A 10,173-nucleotide genomic window follows, 5' to 3' on the forward strand; every position below is an offset into this window, starting at 1 on the left:
AAACACTATGTGCAAAATTCCAGTCAAATTGTATGAGAATTGCGCCCTCTAGAGGCTCAAGAAGTCAAGACCCAAGATCGGTTTATATGGCAGCTATATCAAAACATGGACCGATTTGGCCCATTTACAATCCCAACCGATCTACATCAATAAGAAATATTTGTGCAAAATTTCAAACGGCTAGCTTTACTCCTTTAAAAGTTATATTTACTTTATGGGGTCTTAGACGCATATTTCGAGGTGTTACAAACAGAATGACGAAATTAGTATACCCCCATCCTAAGGTGAAGGTTATAAAAAAATCGGTTTATATAGCAGCTATCTTAAGTTGTCGACTGATATCTACCCTTATTATCATTGCTGTTTGAGGTCATAACAAAATACCAAGTGCGAAATTTCCCTCAAATCGTTTAAAAATTACGCCCTCTAGAGGCCAATTCGTTGGATGGCTATTACACGAGAGCTATATCAGATTATGAACCCATTTGTATCATACTTGGTATGGGTGTTGAAAGTCATAACAAACATCTTGGCTCAAATTTCATTCAAATCGGATGATAATTTTTTATTCTAGAGACATAAGAAATGTAAAAATAATTGCGCCCTCTAGAGGCTAAAGCAGTTAAATCTGAAAATAAATGTAAATGGGAGCTATATCAGGCTATGATTAGGATCAAACTTTGGGTGGATCCTGAAAGTCATAAAAAACATTACGACCAACATTTTAGCAAGAGGTGGAATACCTGAAATTGGAAAATCGGTTTATAGGGGAGCTATATGTTGAAGTCATGGACAGATTTCAATCGTACTTAGCTTCCAAATGCAAATTTTCCCATTAAAATTCCATTAAGGAACATTTGAAAATTCCATTAAGGAACTGTGGCAAACTTCTCACATTTCAATGAGTGCAGTCCGATTAAAGTTTTAAGCTCAATGATAAGGGGCCTCCTTTTTATAGCAGAGTCTAAAACGAGGTGCCGCAGTGTGACACCATTTTTTAGGAGAAGTTTTTACATGGCATAGTACCTCACAAATGTCGCCAGCATTAGGGGGGGAAAACCACAGCTGATGAATTTATGATGGTCTCGCCAGGATTCGAACCCAGGCGTTCAGCTTGATAGGCGAACATGCCAACCTCTTTGCCACGGTGGCTTCTCTCGTACGAGGCATGGATGTTGGGAATCGTAACAAAACACCAGGGCAAAATTTTCAGCCAAAATTTCGATAATTACTACTCCCTCCCTCTCAAGGGCTCAATGGGCCAAGATTCATGATTTGGCCCATTTACAATCCCAACCGACCAAAGAACTACTTGTGCAATATGTCAAGTACCTAGCTAGGTATCCATTACAGAAAATTTGTTCGACGTCGAATAAATTTCCAAGCGCCTCGATCTTTTTTGGCACTTTTTCAATCTCTGACACCCAGTTTCGAATGCCTTTCTTCACTTGGTCTTTCGATGGGACTTTTTGCCCATGAATATTCCTCTAAAGAACAGGGGCAAACTTCTCACTTATCAAAGAGTTCAGTCCGATTCAAGTTTAAGCTCAATGATAAGGGGCCTCCTTTTTATAGCCGTGTCCGAACGGCGTGCCGCAGTGCGACACCTCTTTGGAGAGAAGTTTTACATGGCATAGTACCTCACCGGTGATGGTCTCGCCAGGATTCGAACCCAAGCGTTCAGCGTCATAGGCAGACATGCTAACCACTGCGCTACGGTGGCCTCCATTCAGGCACCTATATCAGGTTATAAACAGATTTAAATCATACCTCACACAGTTATTGGATATCAAAACCAAAACAACCTGAGCAAAATTTCAAGAATTGCGCCCTCTAGAGGCTCGAAAAGTCAACATCCGAGATCTGTTTGTATGGCAGCCATATCAGATTAAGAGCCGATTTAGACCATTCTTGGTACAGCTATTCACAGTCAAAGCAAAATTACTCATGCAAAATTTCAGCCAAGTCGGTGAAGAAAAGCGCCCTCTAGAAGCTCAAGAATTCAAGATCCGTGATCGGTTTGGACGGCAGCAAATCAGGTTATGAGGCGATTCTTGGCACAGTTATTAAAAGTCGGAGTAGAACACTTCAAGCTAAATTTCAGCCAAACCGTATAAGATTTGAGACCTCTAGAGGCTCAAGTAGTCAAGATCCGGGATCGGCTTATATGGCAGCTACAATATATCAAAATATGGACCGCAATGGCCCATTCTGAATTCTTTTTCTTCAAACCGACCGACCATTTTTCTTCTTCAAACCGACCTACACTAAAAGAAAGTCAAATTTCAAGCGTCTAGCTTTACTCCTTCGAAAGTTAGCGTGCTTTCGACAGACAGACAGGCGGCCATGGCTAAATCTGCTCATTCTGAGTCAAGACGATCAAGAATATGAATATGTCTCAAAACAATATTTCGATGTGTTCGAAACGGAACGATCAAAAGATCCTCTCTTGTAGGAAGGTGGCTATGATGGCGTATTTACGTGCCTTCCTTTGTAGAAATGGATGCTGGTTTTATTTGACGCATCCTCGCTACATCTGCTCCTGAGTCACATGGCTCTTCTGTATGGGGCGAAAAGTGAATTCCATTAGTGTGTGATGATAGCCTTACTGCTTACCAGCTTGCGGAAGAAGTTGTTCGGCGGCAAAAGACGTTTCTATTAAAACCTCTTGGTGATAGATGGAAAATAAAATGAACGGACAGCGCAAATGGTCCTAAGGAATTTATTCGTGATGCGACTTTGCTTAGACTTTGAGCGTCACGTTATCCAAGCTGGCAGCGGAATCAGATTACCAAAGCGGGGTCGATTTCCCCCAGGGGATTTGGTATGAAGCCACTATGGTATCACAGTATGGACTGCTACTCTAAACATACCTCACCTTACCCGTTCTTACCCTACCTGGACCTGACCTAGACTGATCCGTATGAATGTGAGAGAACTATAACAAGTAATGACAGAATGATTTGATATGTAGACCAGGGACGTAGCCAGGGGGGTGGGGTGGGGCTCGGTAGCCCTAAAGCCCCCCCAATTCGAATGTTATTCCACTACGTCTACGTACTTATTATTGTTTAGTAGCTATAATAAGGAGACCCCCCCAAAATAAAATCCTGGTTACGTCCCTGATGTAGACATTAGACTTAGAAGAAGGTGATTAGTGGAATGATGTGGGATTTGAGTTTGGTCTTTGTAGCCATTAGAACTGCTGCAAGGTTGTTCACTTTTTCAGGAGAAATATTTGGTGCTGGCTTGACCGAATAATCTGAGACAGCTTAGAGCATGGCTGCCAAGGACCTGCCTTGTCTAGTACTTTTGCGCTGCTTTGTACTTTTGTTGTTTTTCGCCATACCCTGTTAATGTTTTTGGGTGTTGTCCATTGTTCTGTTGGGTATGTTCATTTTTGAGCGAACTTCCAATGCTGGCGTTTGGTCATTTCGACGACTTTAACCTGGTACCAAGGGTCAAACTGTTGGGGTCTTTTGACCGAAAACTTTTTTTTTGCCAAACACTTTTATCTGCTTACACGGGTGTCAGGAATTGCTGGGAAATCAGTTTAGCTAAATTTCAAAGGGTTGCACAAAAAGTCATTTGATCTTAAAAGGTCGGAAATTCTTACATTTGTTGTCCAACGGTAACACCCCATGTATAGGTTACTGCATAGGTCGGCCTAGGGCGATTTTCTGTCTTTTCATAGGTTATTCGTTTGGGGCTATTGGCGGTTCAAGTCTTTTGACCATAAAGTCTAGCCCAAAACATTTATCTGATGCCACGGATGTCAGGGGCCCCAGCCTTACAATGGCAAGACAACGTGGTGAACCATAAGTCGGAAGAATGTTTGGATTATACTTCGCTTCTAAGCAAGATGGTGAACTTGGATTGAACTGGTAATCCTATGAAGGTGACTCTTTAGGTCGTTCTAGAGCGATATTATTCCTTTTCGTATATCCAAGGCTATTTAGAGTCCAACTGGTACTTGTCTTTTGGCTAAGAAGTCTCTCGTACTTGTAGATCAACGTTTTTCCCCCCCTTTATTTTTCTCCGTGTATGCAGCTACCAAAAGTCCTCAACTTGTGGAAAACAAATTTCACCTAAAAGAATTTGTTCATCAAAATGCAAAAAACGCAGGGTATAAGTTTCACCGTATGTTCACTATCCGTCTGTATGTCCGCCGTTCGGCATGTTAGTCTCTCTGTTTGCCTCCTTGTTGCTTGCTGGACGAACAATTTACATTGAGCGCAAACATCATACCGAGAATATATTAACATTTCAATTGAATGTGACATATTTTAATTTTTATTCACTCAAATTGTGAACGAAAAAAATGAAAAACAGCCCAACAGAAAAATGTCAGGCAAATGCCGAGCAATGCTTGTTCGGTTTTTTTATTAGCGCTTCTTGCATTTCAGAGATCTTTAATCGTCATCACCATGGATAACAGAATGGGAAGAATGTGAATTCATGGATTTAATTTTGTTGGCCGCATGTGCATAACATATTTGTGTCAGCTGCAATTTCTACTGTGGCCCAGGTAAAAAAAAATCTTGCAAGTTTTTTTTTCTTCATACCAAAGGACAGTGGTTAAATTAAACAAGTATAGTATTTGGTGATTTGCGAAGACTTTTGTAAACTGATGTTTACCCTATATACAGATTCATGCTGTATCATGTTTTTCAATCCGATTCTTCAGTTAAAAGTTATAGGGGAAAAGTTATAGGATACCCACTACCACGGGTATATATGTAAATCACCTTTCGTCATAACCCGTGAAAAATGCATAATTTATGGCCTCATAGCAGCTTTATCAAAATATGGCCCAATTTGGACGAAATTCGACACGAATATTGAGAGCTTTAACACGTTCAAGTCATTGTTCAATGTTGAGAACAAAATGTTCGTCTTTTTGGTAGCCATATCCAAACAAAGAGCGATCTGAACCATATACGACACAAATGCCGAAAAGCCTAACATAAGTAACTGTCTCAAATTTCAGTGAAATCGAATTATAAATGTGCTTTGTTTGGGGCCAGGACTTTAAATCGAGAGATCAGTCTATATGGCAGCTATATCCAAATCTGAACCGACCTGGGCGAAATTGGGCTGTCGAAGGGCCTAACATAACTCTCTGTTCCAAATTTCGGCGAAATCGGACAATAAATGCGCCTTTTATTGGCCCAAAACCATAAATCGTGAGATCGGTCTATATGGCAACTATATCCCAATCTGAACCGATCTGTGCCAAATTAAAAAGGGCTGTCGGAGGGCCTAACACAACACACATGGGCCAAATTGTAGAAATTAGTTGAAGAGCCTATCGCAATTCACTATTCCGAATTTCGGTGAAATTGGATAATAAATGCGCCTTCAATGGGCCCAAAGCCTTAAATCGAGAGAAGGGTCTATAAAGCACCTATATCCAAATCTGATCTGATCGTGGCCAAAGAAGAAAGAAGAAAGATGTCGAAGGGTCTAAGACAACTCACTGTCCCAAATTTCGTCGAAATCGGACGGTAAATTCGCCTTTTTATGGGTCCAAAATCTTAAATCGAGAGATCGGTTTATATGGCAGCTATATCCAAATCTAGACCGATATGTGTCACAGATTTGGATATAGCCTAAGACAACTCACTGTCCCATATTTCAGCAAAATCGGATAATAAATGTGGCTTTTTTGGGCCCAAGACCCTAAATCGAGATATCGGTCTATATGGCAGCTATATCCAAATCTGGACCGATCTGTGACATATTGCAGAAGTATATCAAGGGGCTTAACTTAACTCACTGTCCCAAATTTCGGCGAAATCGGACAATAAATACGCATTTTATGAGCCCAAAACCTTAAATCGAGAGATCGGTCTATGTATCAGTTATATTCAAATCTGATCCGATCAGGGCCAAATTGAAGAAAGATGTTGAGGGGACTAAGACAACTCACTGTACCAAATTTCAGCAAAATCGGATAATAAATGTGGATTTTATGGGCCTAAGACCCTAAATCGGCGGATCGGTCTATATGGCAGCTATATCCAAATCTGATCCGATCAAGGCCAAATTTAAGAAAGATTTCGAAGGGCCTAAGCCAACCCACAGTCCCAAATTTCAGCAAAATCGGATAATAAATGTGGCTTGATAGATCGGTCTATATGGCAGCTATATTCAAATCTGGACCGATCTCGCCCAAATTGAAGAAGGACGTCGAAGAGCATAACTGAACTCACTGTCTCAAATTCCCGTCTGTCCGTCCGCCTGTCTGTCTGTCGATAGCACTCTAACTTTCGAAGGAGTAAAGGTAGCCGCTTGAAGTTTTGCACAAATACTTCTTATTAGTGTAGGTCGGTTGGGATTGTAAACGGGCCAAATCGGTCTATGTTTTGATATGGCTGCCATATAAAGCGATCTGGGTCTTGACTTCTTGAGCCTCTAGAGGGCGTAATTCTCCTTCGATTTGACTGAATTTTTGCACATAGTGTTTTGATGTGTCACTTCCAACAACTGTGTTAAGTATGGCTCAAATCGGTATATTTTTTGATATAGCTGCCATATAAACCGATCTTTGGTCTTGACTTCTTGAGCCTCTAGAGGGCGTAATTCTCCTCCGATTGGACTGAAATTTTGTACATAGTGTTTTGGTGTGTCACTTCCAATAACTGTGTTAAGTATGGTTCAAATCGGTTCATTATCTGGTATAGCTGTCATATAAACCGATGTTGGATCTTGACTTCTTGAGCCTATAGAGGGCGCAATTCCTTTCCGATTTGGCTGAAATTTAGCATGAGGTGTTTTGTTTTGACTTCCAATAACTGTGCTAAGTATGATGCAAATCGGTACATAACCTGATATAGCTGCCATATAAACCGATATGGGATCTTGACTTCTTGAGCCTGTAGAGGGCGTAATTCTCCTCCGATTTGACTGGAATTTTGTACGTAGTGTTTTGGTATCATTTCCAATAACTGTGTTAAATATGGTTCAAAACGGTTCATAACCTGATATAGCTGCCATAAAAACCGATCTGGGATCTTGAATTCTTGAGCCTCTAGAGGGCGCAAAAATTAAAGGTTTGCTTCTCAAACTTTTCTATAGAAAAGAGTTGCTTCTCAAACTTTTCTATAAAAAAGGTTTGCTTCTCAAACTTTTCTATAGAAAAGGTTTGCTTCTCAAACTTTTCTATAGAAAAGGTTTGCTTCTCAAACTTTTCTATAGAAAAGGTTTGCTTCTCAAACTTTTCTATAGAAAAGGTTTGCTTCTCAAACTTTTCTATAGAAAAGGTTTGCTTCTCAAACTTTTCTATAGAAAAGGTTTGCTTCTCAAACTTTTCTATAGAAAAGGTTTGCTTCTCAAACTTTTCTATAGAAAAGGTTTGCTTCTCAAACTTTTCTATAGAAAAGGTTTGCTTCTCAAACTTTTCTATAGAAAAGGTTTGCTTCTCAAACTTTTCTATAGAAAAGGTTTGCTTCTCAAACTTTTCTATAGAAAAGGTTTGCTTCTCAAACTTTTCTATAGAAAAGGTTTGCTTCTCAAACTTTTCTATAGAAAAAGGTTTGCTTCTCAAACTTTTCTATAGAAAAAGGTTTGCTTCTCAAACTTTTCTATAGAAAAAGGTTTGGTTCTCAAACTTTTCTATAGAAAAGGTTTGCTTCTCAAACTTTTCTAAAGAAAAGGTTTGCTTCTCAAACTTTTCTATAGAAAAGGTTTGCTTCTCAAACTTTTCTATAGAAAAGGTTTGCTTCTCAAACTTTTCTATAGAAAAGGTTTGCTTCTCAAACTTTTCTATAGAAAAGGTTTGCTTCTCAAACTTTTCTATAGAAAAGGTTTGCTTCTCAAACTTTTCCATAGAAAAGGTTTGCTTCTCAAACTTTTCTATAGAAAAGGTTTGCTTCTCAAACTTTTCTATAGAAAAGGTTTGCTTCTCAAACTTTTCTATAGAAAAGGTTTGCTTCTCAAACTTTTCTATAGAAAAGGTTTGCTTCTCAAACTTTTCTATAGAAAAGGTTTGCTTCTCAAACTTTTCTATAGAAAAGGTTTGCTTCTCAAACTTTTCTATAGAAAAGGTTTGCTTCTCAAACTTTTCTATAGAAAAGGTTTGCTTCTCAAACTTTTCTATAGAAAAGGTTTGCTTCTCAAACTTTTCTATAGAAAAGGTTTGCTTCTCAAACTTTTCTATAGAAAAGGTTTGCTTCTCAAACTTTTCTATAGAAAAGGTTTGCTTCTCAAACTTTTCTATAGAAAAGGTTTGCTTCTCAAACTTTTCTATAGAAAAGGTTTGCTTCTCAAACTTTTCTATAGAAAAAGGTTTGCTCCTCAAACTTTTCTATAGAAAAGGTTTGCTTCTCAAACTTTTCTATAGAAAAGGTTTGCTTCTCAAACTTTTCTATAGAAAAGGTTTGCTTCTCAAACTTTTCTATAGAAAAGGTTTGCTTCTCAAACTTTTCTATAGAAAAGGTTTGCTTCTCAAACTTTTCTATAGAAAAGGTTTGCTTCTCAAACTTTTCTATAGAAAAGGTTTGCTTCTCAAACTTTTCTATAGAAAAGGTTTGCTTCTCAAACTTTTCTATAGAAAAGGTTTGCTTCTCAAACTTTTTTATAGAAAAGGTTTGCTTCTCAAACTTTTCTATAGAAAAGGTTTGCTTCTCAAACTTTTCTATAGAAAAGGTTTGCTTCTCAAACTTTTCTAACTTTGCTTCTCAAACTTTTCTATAGAAAAGGTTTGCTTCTCAAACTTTTCTATAGAAAAGGTTTGCTTCTCAAACTTTTCTATAGAAAAGGTTTGCTTCTCAAACTTTTCTATAGAAAAGGTTTGCTTCTCAAACTTTTTTATAGAAAAGGTTTGCTTCTCAAACTTTTCTATAGAAAAGGTTTGCTTCTCAAACTTTTCTATAGAAAAGGTTTGCTTCTCAAACTTTTCTAACTTTGCTTCTCAAACTTTTCTATAGAAAAGGTTTGCTTCTCAAACTTTTCTATAGAAAAGGTTTGCTTCTCAAACTTTTCTATAGAAAAGGTTTGCTTCTCAAACTTTTTTATAGAAAAGGTTTGCTTCTCAAACTTTTCTATAGAAAAGGTTTGCTTCTCAAACTTTTCTATAGAAAAGGTTTGCTTCTCAAACTTTTCTAACTTTGCTTCTCAAACTTTTCTATAGAAAAGTTATGCTTCTCAAACTTTTCTACAGAAAAGGTTTGCTTCTCTTTTCTTTTCTACAGTAAAGTATTTCTTCTCAAAAAAGATTGGCTTCTCAGATTGCTTTGAATTGGATGTTTCTTTTTAGGAAATTTTAGTTTATTTTAAACTTCATTTTCCTAGAAAATTTCTTCTCAGATTACCTCGAATTGGATGTTTCTTTTTCTAGAAAATTTTAGTTTATTTTAAACTTCATTTTCCTAGAAAATTTCTTAAAACTTAAATTTTTATGAAAAATTCCATTTCTTTTAAAACAAAACCTTGTGAACATTTATTTTCCTCTTAAAGACTTTAATTTCTCATTTACTGACACATTGCAAGCTGTTAAATGTTTTTCATCATAATAAAATTTAATTTTTAATACCGCAAATGCTTTAATGACATTTTAATTTCCATTACAGATCAACACTACTACTACTACTACTACAACTACTTCACTGCACTGTGGATGGGTCTACTCAGAGAGGAGGAGAACGACGACGACGGTGACGACGATGACTCTATTAGCGCAGCATAAAGTGGCGTATGTGAATTTTACAGATGACCCCCAATGATTGATTGGCAGTTATAAAGTCACATGAAGTCACGACATACACACATACATAGGCATTTATACTCGCACATATACATTTGGATTTACCACACTCTGTGTGACATAAAGCGGAAATAGCGGTGGCGGTGGTCGTCAAACGGATGTTGAAGGCATAACTCGCACACGCGAGAGCATAGGATGAGGGTGATGAGCATGGGTTAAAAGGCGCGCATACTCCCATGCACAAGGTATGAATGTTATTTACACTACAAACACTTACACACATACATACATATGTATATTGTCAAACATACATGTGTCACACAGTTTAATCCCTTAGTGTTGTTGATTAAATAAAAATAATTATTTGTACAAAAAAATGGCACTACAATTCTACGGAAAAAAGGGGGAAGTTCTAAAAAAAAGGTACATCAACTGACAACATTTACATGAATAACCGGAAATGTAAG

The 10,173-nt window shown here is 37.8% G+C and overlaps 1 protein-coding gene across 1 annotated transcript in view; it reads left to right on the top strand.

The window, feature by feature from the left end:
• The window catches only part of LOC106090101 (uncharacterized), a 339,431-nt gene extending 329,483 nt beyond the window's left edge, over window positions 1-9,948 (top strand). The window contains exon 8 of the mRNA XM_059369225.1: window positions 9,573-9,948. Within this exon, the coding sequence (XP_059225208.1) occupies window positions 9,573-9,725 (153 nt within the window). The 3' untranslated portion in view covers window positions 9,726-9,948. The remainder of the gene's footprint in view (window positions 1-9,572) is intronic.
• The last annotated feature ends 225 nt before the right edge of the window (window positions 9,949-10,173 follow it).

The sequence above is a fragment of the Stomoxys calcitrans genome, chromosome 5 (assembly GCF_963082655.1).
Source record: "Stomoxys calcitrans chromosome 5, idStoCalc2.1, whole genome shotgun sequence".
NCBI classification, from domain to species: domain Eukaryota; kingdom Metazoa; phylum Arthropoda; class Insecta; order Diptera; family Muscidae; genus Stomoxys; species Stomoxys calcitrans.